At 48.7% G+C, this 16602-nt stretch overlaps 1 protein-coding gene across 1 annotated transcript in view; it reads left to right on the top strand.

Moving 5' to 3' along the window:
- DNTT (DNA nucleotidylexotransferase) overlaps nucleotides 1-16602 on the top strand; it is a 30858-nt gene that overhangs the window by 11726 nt on the left and 2530 nt on the right. The window contains exons 3-9 of the mRNA XM_030334813.1: nucleotides 767-892; nucleotides 2389-2559; nucleotides 2868-2939; nucleotides 4129-4252; nucleotides 6075-6207; nucleotides 7258-7366; nucleotides 11976-12221. Of these exons, the coding sequence (XP_030190673.1) occupies nucleotides 767-892; nucleotides 2389-2559; nucleotides 2868-2939; nucleotides 4129-4252; nucleotides 6075-6207; nucleotides 7258-7366; nucleotides 11976-12221 (981 nt within the window). The remainder of the gene's footprint in view (nucleotides 1-766; nucleotides 893-2388; nucleotides 2560-2867; nucleotides 2940-4128; nucleotides 4253-6074; nucleotides 6208-7257; nucleotides 7367-11975; nucleotides 12222-16602) is intronic.

Genomic DNA, 16602 nt, shown 5'->3' with positions numbered 1-16602 from the left:
ACAGCAAAAGAAACTACCTCACAAGATGGTTAGGGAATTAGAGTAACATACGTGTAAAGCGCTTACCACAGAGCCTGATCTATGACAGGCAGCTGATAAATGGTAGCTGCTTTTATGAACAACTCTATGCACGAATATTTCAAAATGTGGAAGCCTTGATGTTCTGGTAACCAGAGAAGTAGAGGCTTCCTATTTTTTTTTCTGACTGTCATCATTCATAAAGAAAAACTGATGAAAATTAATCTCTTAATTCCAAGTCCTTCACCATTAATGCTAGAACCCGCGGGAAGAAGGTTCAGACCATGAGTACATGAGTTCATGGAAAAGGAAAATGGTACTTGATGGTTCTTTGCACGTTTGTTTTTCTCATTGCAAAAATAACACATGTTGGGGCGCCTGGGTTGGCTCGGTCGGTTAAGCCTCCAGCTCTTGATTTCGGCTCAGGTCATGATCTCACAGTTCGTGGGATGGAGCCCCGTGTCGGGCTGTGCACTGACAGTATAGCACTTTCTTGGGATTCTCTCTCTCCCTCTCTCTGCCCCTCCCCAGCTCAAAACAAACAAATAAACTTTAAAAAATACAATACATGTAAACTGTAGCAAATGCAAATATTAGAGATGCATGTAACATAGAATCTGACTCTCCTATAATTTTATCCTCTCCAGGGACAATTGCCATCAAACTACCTCCAATTTTTCTCCTTAATAATATCTATGATTATGACTATTGATTGCTATTAAAAACGGATGCTTCCGCATTTGTTTAGGTGAGAAGAGATTATTCAGCTAGCCCAAACCCAGAGCTCCAGAAGACTCCGCCACTTGTAAAAAAGATCCCTCTGTATGCATGTCAGAGAAGAACCACTTTAAACAACTTTAACCACATATTCACGGTAAGGGGCTCTACAACAACCCCTAGAGCAAATGAAGGGCTTGCAGCGTCTTTCCATGGATATGCAAATTCTTTTATTTTTTTTTATTTTTTTTTTAACGTTTATTCCTTTTAGAGACAGAGAGAGACAGAGCATGAATGGGGGAAGGTCAGAGAGAGAGGGAGACACAGCATCTGAAACAGGCTCCAGGCTCAGCTGTCAGCACAGAGCCCGATGCGGGGCTCAAACTCACGGATCGTGAGATCGTGACCTGAGCCGAAGTCGGTCGCCCAACCGACTGAGCCACCCAGGCGCCCCCATGGATCTGCAAATTCAATTGTGTAATTTTCTGAATATCTAGGAAAATTACCCCCCACATTCACTCACTCCCCCCCACCCCCGGCCTGATCTCTGGTTCTTATTTCAGTCCAGAATGGATCTACTTCTGTTGTAGACATGGACAAATACAATCAGAAATATATTTATATTGTTTAGAGATGGTAAATTACTATTTGATGAGAATTGTCACTTTGGGGCACAACACTTGTCAAAGGCAAATATTCGGAAAAACCAAATACTGTAATTAGTCCAAAACATAGTAAGAGCAAGTTACAAAGAAACAGCACTAATGCATAAACAGCCTTTGCTGGGTAACCAGGCAACTGAGAGACAGCAGGCCTGGATTCTCACCTCTCTGATCTTTACTAGCTCGGGCAAGTCAGTTCCTCTCTCTGAGCCTCGGTTTCCTCACCCATTCAACTAGAAATTAACCAGATTGTCTCCAAAGCCCCACCCAGGCCTGAAGTTTGGCAGCTGCGTTTCAAATGACCCTCACAGGTCCACAGCTGCTCGTTCTCCAGCCTAGAGAAAGTAGTCAGGTTGTTAAAACATGTGGTAGGGTATCAACTACAAAACTTCTCATTTCGAGACTTCCAGCCCCACATCTGCCAGGAAGAACAGGAAACTGCAGTACTGGGCACGGAAGCATGATGCCACACAGCTGTAGCTACTTCCTCCTCTGCTAGAAATGCAAATGCGCCCTACCTGAACCAACCCGCCTTGGGTCCGTGTCCTGTGATCACGTCCCTCTGTTGCCATGTTAAGTGCTGACTGTGTTTTACATACAAGCCGAGAGATGAAGGTGCCCAGTGATCCAGGCAGAACCCTGGACACACGCTGGTGGGGAAGCCTGCAAGGAAAGAGGGCAGGGTCATGCTGAGCAATGACGAGTGGGGGTGCAGTGAGCATGCGATCAGGTTTTGGTTGAATCGCTCCTGAATATCTAATGGCAGCAAACTCAAAGTCTCCTTACGAAGCAGTCTGTGACCCGTCTTTTCAGTTCAGCTCCTCTCATAGCAAGGGAGGGGTGCAAAGACATGGGAGACCCCATCCCACCCTTCGAGGGGACTGTGAGGAGGTATTTCAGCACTCAAGAAGAGCAACAGGTGTTTGCAAGTGACTACTAGCTCAGGGGCTCGGAACAGGCCGTGTTTGGCTCACCTGGTTTTGTTCTTCAGGACGCCTTCGAGGTGCTGGCTGAAAACTATGAGTTTAAAGAAAATGAAATCTCCTCTGCGACATTTATGAGAGCAGCTTCTGTGCTTAAATCTCTGCCATTCACAATCATCAGTATGAAGGACACAGAAGGAATTCCCTGCCTGGGGGACAAAGTGAAGTGTGTCATAGAGGTAAGGGTGAAATGTGATTTGTCCTGCTTCCTAATAGGAGGCAGGAGGGGGAAGGGAATGCAGGTAATATACAGATGTGAGATAGACAGACAGACAGATAGATAGATGTTATATAGTGTCTTTGGAAGGGGCAGGGAGACGGGAGAGAGAGAATCTCAAGCAGGCTCCTCACTACCAGTGCAGAGCCCGACGCGGGGCTCCGTTCCACAAACCGTGAGATCGTGATCTGAGCTGAAATCAAGAGTCGGATGCTTAACAGATGGAGCCACGCCAAGTGCCCCTAACAATTTTTTCAACTGTCCGTGCAGGAAATTATTGAAGATGGAGAAAGTTCTGAAGTTAAAGCTGTGTTAAATGATGAACGATATCAGTCCTTCAAAGTAAGTAATTTTACAGGTGTTGGCTGAAAATGGTTTTTCAGTTAACCCCATTACTTAATGTAGGTGGTTTGTCAGCTTGGGTTGCCATAACAAAATGCCACAGACTGGGTGAGTTAAACAACAAATATTTATTTCCTTACATTTCTGGAGACTGGAAGTTCGAGATCAGGGTGCCAGCACGGTTGGGTTGTGGTTAGGGCTCTCTTCCTGGCACCTTTTCAATGTGCCTTCACATGACACAGAGAGAGAGAGAGCAACTCCCATGGTGCCTCTCCTTAGTAAGGCACAAACCCCATCATGAGGGCCCTACAGTCATGACCTCATCTAAACCTAATTCCCTCCAAAAGCCTCATCTCCAACACCATCACAGTGGGGGTTAGGGCTTCAACATATGAGTGGAAGGGGGCACGATGAGTCCATAATAGTGGTCTAGGAAGCAGATGCCAAAATAAATACGGGTGCACAAGCGTATTGCCATGCTGTGGTGAGATCTTCTAGGATCTTCTAGGATCTGTCACTCATGGGCACAAATAGCATGGGGACACTGGGAGCATGGGACAAAACAAACCTGCTCTTAAGGAGCAAACCTGTGTTGGAAGCTCCCCACTGTGTCCTTCTCTACTTCGAAGCAGGGCTTGGTTCCCCCCAGTGTTCCCCACCTTGGAGTTCAGGGTGGCAGAGATTTCTGCCCGTCCCTTTGGTTCCGGAGTGATGCAAAGGCCTAAAAGCTGGTTGTGGGCAGGAGCCCAGGCTTGGAGTGCAGACAGCCTGGATTTGAGTTTGGGCTGTGCCGCTTACCAGCTGAGTGACGGCAGAGAATTCATACAACCTACATGAGCATCCCTCTTAAAACCGCAGAGCATGAGTGTGTGTAAGGGACCCCTGGCCAAGGGGAGTGCCTGGTAGGGAAAGCTGTGGTCACACGTGGACAGAACAGGCAAAGGGCGGTCAGATTACACGGAAGCCTATGCAGATGCCAGCCACTGTAATACCATGGGTCAGGAAAGGACCCCCCTGAAACAAAAAGCTCTGTAAAAAGTTACCATCACCCACCCACTTGTCATATGCAGGAGAAACTGGGTCAGAAGTATGCTTACACTGTTTTCCTAATCCCTTGACCTTGAAAAGTGTCACTTCATTGTCATAACGGTCATGTCAGAAACTAAAGGCATGCCTTTCCCTGTTTCAGCTCTTCACTTCTGTGTTTGGAGTGGGACTGAAGACATCTGAGAAATGGTTCAGGATGGGTTTCCGAACTCTGAGTAAAATAAAGTCAGACAAAACCCTGAAGTTCACACAAATGCAGAAAGCAGGTAAATTGTCTCTCCTACGGATCTCCTGATGTTGCCATGGGCTGGCCAGGTTGCGGTAGGGCTCTGAGTTAGCCGAACTTCAAGTCCAGTCTCAGTGAGCTGGGTACCTTGTTCGTCCTCTTTTTTGCACTATGGTTAAAAGCACAAGCTTTTGGAATCAGACAGACTTGGATCCAAATCCTGGCTCCAACATTCTGTGGCTGCAAGATCAAGCAAGCTTGTTCAAGTCTTTGAGCCTAAGTTACTTCATCTCTAAAAGGGAGGTAACACTGGTAGTTAATGAGGAATAAATCGAATAACGTAGGCAAAGTCCTTAGCACCTCGCGTCGCATAAGCAAAGACGCTTTGCATAGCGGCTGTTGTCATTCCTGCATCCAGATGTCAAACAGGGTTGTGCTGTTGATCTACTTCTTACTGAACTGGCTCTAGATGTTTGGGTCCTGACTGTCTCCTGTGGGTGAAAGGAGGAGTGGAGGAGTCATGGGCACGAAAGAGACATGAAGTTTAAGGAGTCAAAAATATTTCAACGAACTAGAGTCATTGCTGGAATAAATGTGGATCTGCGTTAGAAACTGTCAGATACCAGGAAATAGAAGGGAAAGTATGAAAATCTAGACACAGGGCTGACCTACCCGCTCATGACCGACCAGCCGGAGAAGAGAACACTGTGTTGAGACAGGCAGCTGACAGCCCGGCAGGACCTCCCGCAGGTTGAAGGTGGTGGCTTGGACGCTTCCATTTACGGGGGCTCTGGTAAAATGAATTTGGCATTAATTGGCATTAATGAAGAAATGCCGATAAGGGGTCAAAAATTGTACACGTTTTAAACATTTATTTTTAACATGCAATCGAAATACAATATAATTGGGATTCAAAAGAGCAAGACGCATCCAGCAGTGTTGGCTGTAGCCAACTTGCTGTACATGCATCCCTGGTACTTACTTATCTTAGGACTGGAAGCTGGTACCTTTTTCTGATCACCTTCTTCCAATTCCCCTTCTGCCTGCACTGGCCTCTGATAACCACAGATCTGATTTCTCTTCTATGAGTTTTTGTCTTTAGATTTCACACATAAGTGACGTCATACAGTATTTGTCTTTCTTGGACTTATTTCACTTAACGTAAAGCCCTCAAGGTCCATCCATGTTGTTGCAAATGGCAGGATATCCTCATTTTAGTGGCTGAATAATCCTCCTATTTCCATGCGCGCGTGCACACACACACACACACTACAATTTCTTTATCCACTGACGGACACTTAGGTTGTTTCCATGTCTTGGCTATTGTGAATAATGTTGCTATGGACATGGCGGTGTGTATATTCCTTTGATGGTGTTTTCATTTCCTCCAGATGTATTCCCAGAAGCAGGATTGCTGGATCACACAGTAGTTCTATTTTTCATTTTTAGAAGAAGCTCCCTCCTTGGGTCTGTGGGAATAACCAAGTCATTATAGCAAGTCGGCCTGAGCTTCCATCGTAAATCTTTATGCATGATCTGTAAATAATTATAGGGCACAGTTTATTAAGAAGGCTGGTTCTTCAATAAGGAGCTATATTTGAACAGCTTGGTTTCTAGAGGGATATGAAATATAGTCTCTTTCTTAGTCAGGAAATTGTAAGACTCTTACAAGTCAGAAAGCGAAGAGTCATCGTTACCATGAAAATTCACAACCAAGAGAGTAGAGATTTCCCATCTCTGTGGAAACAGTTTGTTGATGCCTGTGGTCATGTTTACTCTATTTGGGGGCGGAATCACCTCCCACAGAGGGCTGGTCATCTCACGTGTCACTCTCTCCATTGACCTGTCCAATGGCCCCTCAGGATTCCTCTATTATGAAGACCTCGTCAGCTGTGTGACCAGGGCAGAAGCAGAGGCAGTCGGTGTGCTGGTTAAAGAGGCCGTCTGGGCGTTTCTGCCTGATGCCTTCGTCACCATGACAGGAGGATTCCGGAGGTAGATAACGAGGGCTGCTTTTGCCTCCCCTGCTCTAACACCTTCAGTGGCTCCCCATCTTCAGAAGTTCAGTTCAGTTTTAAGCACGGCACAAAGGCCTTTGGTGATCTGGTGACAGCCTCTCTCGGTGGCCTCATCTTCTGTAGCTCGGGTTTCCACTTCAGCAACCCCAAATGGCTTGTCTTTCTTTGCACACATGGAGCTATTTCATGCTTCTGTGACTTGCCCAGTCAGACCCTTCCGTGTTTGCACTGGCTTTCCTCAAATTGTCACCTGGCTGACTTTTCCTCGTCTTTTATGACTCAGTTCAGGTGCCATGCTCAGCCAGGCACCCCTCCTCAGTGCTACCTGTCAAGTAATTTGTTTGTATGCATGCTTTCCTCACACAGTTTGTAGAAATTAGCCCTCTGTGAGAACCCGGTGCCTGGAAAAATATAGGTGCTCAAGAAATACTGGCTGAGTCAATGAATGAATGAACTCTTCACAGAGATGTGTGCAGTTGTTGGATGTTGAGGCCTCCTTTTCGGAAAGAAATTCCTTCCTTCCCACCCCTTCCTCCAGCTCTCCCTGTGGCCCTCTTACCTGTTAGCTATTGGCCATCTTGGCAAGCCAAGTTTGAAGTGAGGGAGCAAGTGGGAGAGGAAGATCAAATCTAAGAAAATGACTTCAGTCAATACCATGATTTGGAGAGCCCTCTCCCGTATTGTGTGCATGCAGTTCTCGGTTCTGGTCACCGGTTCTGATCTGCTTGTCTGTGTGCATATGTGGGGGTGGGTGTGCACATGTGAGTATGCAGAAGGGATAACTTCCTGTGTTATTTTTACCCACACATATATAATCATATACGTACTATGTGTGACTTTTTCTACGTCATAAATTTATCTTGCAAGGAGTAGAGTTGTACGATCAAGGATATTTTGTTTAAAAAAAATATCACGAGCATTTTGTGTTGCAAACTTTGAGCATAGGGCATAGAAACAAAAGTGAGTTGTAAAAATTGAGAGCTAAAAATCTAATTGATTTCCATTCTATACTTTTTTTTTTGGTCAGGGGTAAGAAGATTGGGCACGATGTTGATTTTTTAATTACCATCCCCGGATCAACAGACGAAGAAGAGGAACAACTTTTACCTAAAGTGATAAACTTATGGCAAAGGAAGGTAAGAAGAAGGATCACAGGTAGATGTTTGGACACTCAAGCATTACATTATACCATTGAATTTTGCACACTATTTATCTCGTCTTTGTGTCATGACCATATACTGGATTCTCAGCGATTTGCAACAGCTTACACAATGCCACATGACACACGATAAGACTTACTCGCCTGGGGTCCTAGAGTCTGTGTTGTGAATATCTATCTTATTTATACACCCCTGTCCTGTGTCCAGGGGCCGAGGGCCGTAGGTCTCGGTGTCTGACAGGAGGAAGTGTTACCGCCCCTAAATGAATGGGGCGCGCGTGCCCTACAGACCTGGGAGGTGTGAGATGGGTGGTAGCAGGCTTAGGGGTGGGGCGGGACCACGGGGACTGGGATACTATCAGCCAGGAGATGTCGCTGCTGCCTTGAACTCTCTGCGGGTCAACAACCACCTTGACTTTGTGCTGAGATGGGAAGAAGGAAACCAGCGAGGACCAGCTGGGCTCAGAAGCCCCCACCCACTGTGGAGATCAGACTCGCCTCGGGCTACCTATTGCCCAGCAGAGGAAGCTGCCAGAGCCGCCTGCAGGGCCCCGACCCGCGCCCCACTCCGGGGAGAGCTCCACTTCCCAAAGGGCCCAGAGGGAGCCACCCCAGGGACCTGTGGGCCTGGCCGGCGAGGATGCTGGGGCTAGTGTTTTTCCGGCACAGCTTCATCCTTCCTGAGTGATCTAGCCTCTGCTGCCCGTGGGCCAACCTTCATGATACGCCAGAGGGAGAGAAACCTCAGAGAAAGTGAAAATGAGAGCGGGGAACACACGATCCTGGAGCCAGGGGCACCAGAAGTGCGGACCCAACATTGGAACCAGATCCACATTCACCTGTGAGGCCATCCCAAGCCCCCTCTGTCCTTCTCAGGAGGGTGGACCCCGGGACTGCCAGGGGCCCTGAGAGTGAACCTCATTGGCCAAGCCAAGGGAAGGCAGGACAGGGAAGAGTCAGCCCCACCTACACGGGCCCCTCGGCTCGGCTCAAGCAGGTAAGGTGGACGGTTCTCATGGATAGACAGCACCATTCATGGGCCTGCTAGCCAAGGCCTGGGTGGGGACAGCAAGACCTGGGGCCCTGTGAGGGTGGGCCTGTTTGACCTTGGTGTTTAGGCACCGCGCTCCCCAGGCTCTGAGACTGTTCCAGACTAAGATGGAGATGGTGGTGTGGGACATGGAGACAAGGACCCTTCTTTCCTTTCCTCTTTCCTCAGTTTGAGGAAACCAGACCTCTGGCCTCCAAGCAGAGAGATGGGCAGGCATGGGTGGAGACGGACATTAAGCCCCGGGGGGCTTTATTTGGGACTTTAAAAGCACAACCCTGCAGCTTACTGGCTGCATGACCTGGGCCGCTTTGCTTAATCTTTCCTCGTCTATAAAACAGGGAGAGCAGGGCTGTCTCGCTTCATTAACGGAGAGGATTAACTGAGAGAATTAGATAAAGCACTTGATGCTGTGCCGGGTAATGGTAAACGCTTAATAACCAGTGGCCATCGGTGTGATGGCTCCTGCACAAGTACTCACTGAGCTCTGCCGGAGAGCCGGGCCCCGTGCCAGGTGAGGACACCCAGGAGCCAGCAGGTGCACCTGCTCCTCTTGCGGACAAACAGGACCTCAGGGAGGAGACACCGAGTGGCAGTTGGGTGTCCCAGCTCTGCCTGAACCCCTGCAGCCCCGGACCTGCCCCCACCACCTTGGCTGTGAAGTCCTCGTGGGTAACTTCCGTTTCTACCTCGCTCCTCAGCCCTGACATTCTCACCAGAGCTCGCATTTTCCAGATTATACAGATGATATCCCACGCAGGACAGGCATGAGCACACTCACACAGCACGCACGTGTTACGTGAGCACGACAAACGGCCCCTAGGCGTCGGTGTGAGCTGCCCATCTAGTGAACTATACGTGAGCCTTGGAGAAGACCCCTTGGTCGGTGGAAAGAAAAGGAGGAAAGGGAGCTTGGAAATACTGATCTTTGGTGGAGGTCCCCATCTCGAAGACTCCTGCCAGCCTGAATTCTTCCTGGCCACCACAGCTCAACCCAAAGAGGGGAGGGCTCACTGGAGTGCGGTTCACCCCTGGACTAGGGTGGGGTTGACCCCTGGTGGGTGGGACCTTGCTCGGGCCGCTCACTGTTCACCAGGCTACATCCTCAGTTCCTGGAAGGCTGACAGACTGAAAGTATTAATACTTTAGAGGAGAGAACATATTCACTCCCACTGCAAAACAGACTTGACTTTGAATAGGGGATGTGGAGTCTTCTGAGAAGGGGTTGGAGGAAATTGAAACAGAAGTGTGGATGGATCCTGGCTGTCAGAAAGGGGGAGGGCCTCACCCTCCAGCCTTGCCACCCTCCCTCTCTGTTGGGGGAGCCTGATACTAAACGTGGGGTGATGGTGCCTCCTTCTTTGTGAGAGGCAAAGCTGAGGGCTAAGCACTTCTCTCCCACCCCGTGTCATGTACCTGAGAGTCAAGTGCTCAGTCCCCAGGGGAGGAAGGGAGGGAGGAACAGGGGAAGATCCTCCCTCCTGGTCAAGAGGAGTCCCTTCGTTTCCAGTAAGAAGAAAAGAACATGCTGATAGGAAGTTTAGTCAGCTTGTGCTTATCGATGGCAGAGCCCAAAACTTTGAAGAAGTTTTCACAGAAGAGAGAAGTCACTCAAGGGGAAATGGGGACCAACAAGGAAAGAAACGGGAGAAGACAGAGATGTCCCACAAACAGCCCAGGCCAGACGGCAGGAGGCAGAGTATCAGGGGTTGTGTGGGTTGTGTGTGTGCGTTGAGAACTGTGCCCCTGCTGCAGAAGGTGTCTGAATATGCAGACAGGAGCTTTTTATTCAAGGCACGCATTCCCAAACACCTCGCAAGATCCAAAGCAAAACCCTACAAAATGGCCCATTGTCTATGACCAGCCAATGTCACCACCATGTGGCGATAGGGTAAACACAGCTTTTTCGGAAGACAGCTTTGTGGATTTTGGAGGGAGATGAGTGTTATTGCAGATTTAACTTCAGGGAAAGACTTGTTAATATTTTAATAGCTCACTTTTCAAAGGTACATGATTCAAGTTTACAAGAAAGTCTGCTACGTTGTACTCATTTTTGTAAGTTTCATTAAAAAGCAGAATTGTGTTTTCTTGAGCTGGTTATGAGACTATTCTATAGCAACACTTGGCCTCTCACCAAAAGGGTCTTCTCGACATCAGTGCTCCCCTCCCCCCCCTTCAGATGGTGTGTGTTTTTCCTAATACCTTTCCTGGGGGGGGGGGGGCGCGCTGAAGGGCAAGAGTTCCCTCTTTTGAGATCAGCAAAAGGAAAAGTTGTCAAAGTCCGGTTGAATTGAACAATATCTCCCGGAGGGCTACAGAGGGAATGCAGAGCATTCCTAATAACAAAATTAACTGAACCAAAGTGCTCAAAGTGTGGTCCCTGGACCAGCAGCATCAGCATCTCCCGGGAACTTGCTAGAAATGTAAATCCTCACCCTTTCTCCTTCCACTGAATCGCTCTGGGGAGAGGCCCCCGCAAACTGCTGTGACAAACTTTCCAAATGCTTCTGATGATAAAGTTGGAGACCGGCTGACCTGAGGAATGTCTGATAACAGATCACCTACCCGCAGAGCTATGACTGAATTATTGTGAGGTTTTTTGCTTTGTTAGTTGTCACTCAAGATTTAGCAGTTGATTACACGTTTCTTTCTCTCCCTGCCCCACATCTGCCCTGTGCTGTGAGGAGTTCCCACGGAGCAGACAAATTGGAGGATCGCTGAGCACATCTTCGAATCTCTTCTTCTCGTTCTGACTCGGCATCACTGGGGGAGATATGTGTCACTAACTGTATCCCAGTCCCCAAGGCGGACCCAGTGACAATCTTAAAATGCAACCTAGAGGGGCGCCTGGGTGGCGCAGTCGGTTGGGCGTCCGACTTCAGCCAGGTCACGATCTCGCGGTCCGTGAGTTCGAGCCCCGCGTCGGGCTCTGGGCTGATGGCTCGGAGCCTGGAGCCTGTTTCCGATTCTGTGTCTCCCTCTCTCTCTGCCCCTCCCCCGTTCATGCTCTGTCTCTCTCTGTCCCAAAAATAAATAAACGTTGAAAAAAAAAAAAAAAAATGCAACCTAGAGGTAGTGACTCGTCCTGCCCAAAAGCGGGGCTGAGCCTCTGGCCACAACCCTTCGGGCCAAATAAACCGGGTCGTCTAAATAATATAGAGGGACACTGACTCAGAGCAACTGCATAAAAACAGCAGGGCTTTTGTTCATGATTGGTTTGTTCTCAAAGCGGTGAGGCAAGTTTCTGAGCCCTGACTTGTGATTCGGAAGTAAGGAGCGGGATTCTCGGGCAGCTTTGCCATGAAGTGGCCTTGGCCTCTCTAACTGCTAAGTTCCTCTGCTACATAGGCTAATACACCCACTTCCTGGCGCCCTCTCCCAGGGCTACCAGGTGGGCTTGCATGGCAAGGGCACAACATGCCCACCTTCTGCTCAAATCTGTAAAGCTTCTGCTAAGAGCAGTCATTAACAGCCCAGTATCAAATTGCAGACCCTGTCCACTGGGGACTCTTCCTGATGTCTTTCTCTTTGCTTTCAGGAATTACTTTTATACTACGACCTTGTGGAGTCGACATTTGAAAAGCTCAAGTTGCCTAGCAGGAAGGTGGATGCTTTAGATCATTTTCAAAAGTGCTTTCTGATTTTAAAATTGCACCACCAGAGAGTGGACAGTGGCAAGTGTAGCCAGCAGGAAGGGAAGACCTGGAAGGCCATCCGTGTGGACCTGGTCATGTGCCCCTACGAGCGCCGTGCCTTTGCCCTGCTGGGCTGGACTGGCTCGCGGGTAAGTGCTACACAGATCCAAAAGAAGTAGGCTGGGTCCACCGGGGCCCAGGAGAGAGACAATGGCAGTGGGACCAGGGAGACAGGGAGGAGTGCCCAGAAACCTCCAAATCTGGGCATTCTACCTGCACGAGGTCAGTGACGCAGATTAATTTAGAGCAGTTGTTATTCTCAGTGTGGTCCCAGGCTGGCAGCATCAGATCACCTGGGGGCAGGTTAGACACGCAAACTCTCCACCCACCCCCCCCAAGACCTCCTGAATCAGAAACTCCGGGGGTGGAGCCCAGCAATCCGCTTTCGAAAAAAGCCCGGCAGGTATTTCAGGCAGGCATTTCGGATGTAGCTGGAGAGGGAGGACCACTGAAGCAGAGAAAGCAGCAAGGTGGCTGAGGACACAGGTTTGGCTTTTCCTGGACCTGTCATGGGCCTCTGCTCTGCGTCTCATTGGCTGGGGGTCTCAGAGCTCCCTATACCCTTGAAGACTTAGCTTTCCCACCAAGGAAGTGAGGGCAAGGACTCTGTCACCTCCCTGGGCTGCAGGGGTGGGTGAGATGAAGCCGGCAAAGCCCCCAGTGCCATGCCGGCACGTGATGGGTGCTGGCCAAGAGGCGGTTCTCCCTCCCCTCCAGTTACATTCACAGCGAGGGTGCCCAGGATTCGAATCTCATTAGCACGAGCTTCCCCCCACCACTCCCGGTGTAGTATGCGCTGCCCGCTTTCATCAGCGTCCCCAGGCAGCTAGCTGTTGCTTGAGTCTTTAGCTGTTACTTGACTCTTTAGAGGGTTTTATATGGATGAACGACATGACACAAATTAGTTGTCCTCAACCTTGAGTTAAATGTCTGGTGTCTTTGCTTGAGGCTGCAACTATTTCAGCAGAGGGTCTCGGACCTAGAATTCCTCACCCTCATCAAAAAATGTTGGCTGACATTTTTCATTCATAAAAGTCGGAAAACCTGATGAAACAATCTATCGTAAATGCAGCTTGTTTGACAGACGAGAATCTTTGGGAGCGCAGAGTCTGATGAGACAGGGGGGAGTTCCAAAAACAAGTCCGAAGTTATACAAGATCAGACCAGTTAGGCATCACTGGCAGAAACGGTGGCCTTTTACCCATTTTGTTTGAAGACAGGCATGTTTTCAGCACATTTTATTTATTTATTTTTTAATTTTTTTTAACGTTTATTTATTTTTGAGACAGAGAGAGACAGAGCATGAATGGGGGAGGGGCAGAGAGAGAGGGAGACACAGAATCGGAAGCAGGCTCCAGGCTCCGAGCCATCAGCCCAGAGCCCGACGCGGGGCTTGAACTCACGGACCACGAGATCGTGACCCGAGCTGAAGTCAGACGCTTAACCGACTGAGCCACCCAGGCGCCCCTGTTTTCAGCACATTTTAGTCTCTTCTCTCGGAGTTCTTGGAAATTGCTTCTATGGGTTCTGCAGGCGCTGATAGAACACTCAGCGTTTTGCTGACTGACTTTAAACTAGTTCACCTCTTTGAGCCCCCACCGCCCCATCTCTATTGTGGATAATAGTGGTGCCCACCTCTTATTGTTGCCATTTGGGTTAAAGGAGAGGCTGCGTGCTCAGCATGTGGTAGCTACTTGTGTGACTATCTTTACGCCCTACCTATGCAACCACTGAATATGGTGTGTTTTGTCTCCAGGGGGATACCTGTTGGTGGGTGACCAGAATTAGATTTAGTCTAAAGTTTTGTAGGTGAAAAATTCGACTTCACCTTTTTACCCAAATATTTCAGGGCCCAGGAAGTGTTCTCAAGACAATTCAAGTCATCTCTTAATCTCACCTCAATTTGGGACCTACATTCCCCTATAGGGAATGGTGCCCTCTAGAGTTCTGCAGTGCACAACTTGCACAACTGTATGCAGCAGCCTTTGGCCAACTTCTGAGGTCGATTATGACCGATGATACAGTCAGACTGTAGTACCAATGCCCCTGCCCAGTGTTCGGCTTCCTTCATTTGAAACATAAGACATCATCCTTGCCATGCCTATTTCACAGGGTCATTGTGAGAAACTAAAGAGGGTTTAAAGCAGAAGGCTTTTAAACTGTCTTGGGTAAAGTGCCTGAGTCTGGGTCCCAGCTCTATCATAGGTTGTGTGGCCTCGGGTGAATGACTTAGGCTCTCTGGGCATCCTTTCTTCATCTGAAAAATGGACTAACAACAGCCCCACCTCACAGGATTGTAATGAGCATTAAATTAGACAATGCCCTCATCTCAGCACAACTTCGAGTCCAACTATGTACATAAAACTGTTCTCCTTGAGGGGTGCCCGGGTGGCTCAGTCAGTTAAGCATTTGGCTTTGGCTCAGGTCATGATCTCACAGTTCGTGGGTTCGAGGCCCGCATCGGGCTCTGTGCTGACAGCTCAGAGCCTGGAGCCTGCTTCGGATTCTGTCTGTCTCTCTCTCTCTGCTCCTCCCCCAGTCGTGCTTCTCCCCCCCCAAAAATAAACATCAAAAAAATTTAAAAATTAAAAAAATATAAACATTTTTAAAAGTCTAATAAAAAAAACTGTTTTCTTTGAGGTAATTAAAGAGTCTTTTAGAGTCTTCCAGAAGCTGTTAAATGTCAGCGGTAAGAGAGCAGATCAAAAAATTAATATAAAGCAAGAAGTGAGCCCAGTGCCTGGCACAAGGTGAGCTCTACGTAAATATTAAGAAGGATGTCGTTGCCTGTTTCTGGCCTCGCCTGGTACAGCTGAGCGATCCCCCTATAACATAAGTCAGATCAGGTCCCTCCGCAGCTCAAAACCTTGCAGAGACTCCCCCAATGAACTCAGAGTAAACGTGGGGTCCTGCCGTGGCTCATGAGACCCTGCTCGATCTTCCCACCCCCTTATCCCTCTGAACTCCTCTCCTACGGCTCTCTCCCTAAACAGGCCAGGCTCGCTCCATGCTAAGGCTGTGTTCTAGCTGTTCGTCTGCCTGGACGGCTCTCCCCCCAGAGTCCACTTGGCTGACACCCGGTCCAATTCCTTGCTCAAACCCCTACCTTCTCAATGAGGCCTGCTCTGTACACAACAGTTACCTTTCCTCATACCGTCCGGTTTATTTATTCCATTATTGTGCCTTGTCTGTGTCCCCTGCTCGAAGGCAAGCCCCACCAGGGCAGACATGTTCACTGTTGTATCCCAAGCACACAGGACACACATGGCACACAGTAGGTGCTCAATAAATACTTGAGTAAATATTGTTACTCTCCAAATAAAAGACATCATTATCATTTCTTGCAGTCTATGGGGAAACGTTCAGGTTTCAGCAGAGGAGTCCAGGAATATATTTTTCACCACATAGAGCTGGGGAGCCAAGGGCAGCCTCTCACTGCCCCCCTCATCCCCATCCTCTCCAGCCCTTCCCAACACCCTGGGAGCAGCCATCGCTCTAAGTGCTGGGGAGTGGGGTGGGAAGAGAATGTCCCAGGGCTGGCAGGAGGCATAGTGCCAAGCGACGCTCCCATATTTTCACAGTACAACAGCTACTGCACCCAGAACCTGCTACACCCCGATTTGTCCACAACCCTGGCTCCCCCTCTGCCACATTAATAAAACTTCTGTTTGGAGAGCCTGTTTTCTTACACAGCGGGCCGTGGTGGGAGGGGTCCCAGCCTCAGCCGGCTTTCCGAAACTAGGAAACGGCTCCTCGCCGCTAGAGGGCGCGATTATCCCATACTTTCCTCCGCATCTCACGAGGAAAGATCAACGTTTCTAGATCTGTGCTTAAACTCAACAGCAGCTTTATCCACTGTCCTCTATCTTAGCCTTCAGTTTTCACCCCCTGCAGCCTCAGAGCCCACCCTCGATCATAGGACATGCTATTCTGGGACAGGTGGCTCAAACCGTGAGTTTTACAGACTCTCATCCAAGAGGCTGTTAGAGCCAGAAGGGACCCTACTTCCTATGTACGGACTTTCTTCATCCTCCTGTCTGACCAGTCAAGATTCAGAGAAACGGGGTGGCTTGCCAAAAGAGGCACAAATAGGGACAAAATCCAGGCTGGAGTTTGGGTCTCTTGACTCCTCAGCTTCTTTTGGCATAATGATATTCCAAATAAAAAAGCTAGTATTTATCCAGCATTTGCTTTGGGACCAGGTATTATCCTGGACACAATCCTCACAGCATTTATTTATTCACGCAACAAACACTTGCTGTCCATCTTCTGTGTGCCAGGCACTATTAGAGAAGGGGATATGGTTATGAACCAAGCCAGCCAGGCTCCTGTTTTCAAGGAGCTTGCATTCTAATGTGCCGTCACAGAGCTTTGCCCTCGGAGAGAAAATTGCTTTCAGGACGTTCATTGGAGGTAAATAGGTGTTTCATTATAGGGACTTAGATATCTCTAAACGCGTAATACTGAAGA

Source organism: Lynx canadensis, chromosome D2, assembly GCF_007474595.2.
Source record: "Lynx canadensis isolate LIC74 chromosome D2, mLynCan4.pri.v2, whole genome shotgun sequence".
Taxonomy (NCBI): domain Eukaryota; kingdom Metazoa; phylum Chordata; class Mammalia; order Carnivora; family Felidae; genus Lynx; species Lynx canadensis.
This window is presented reverse-complemented; position numbering and strand designations above follow the sequence as displayed.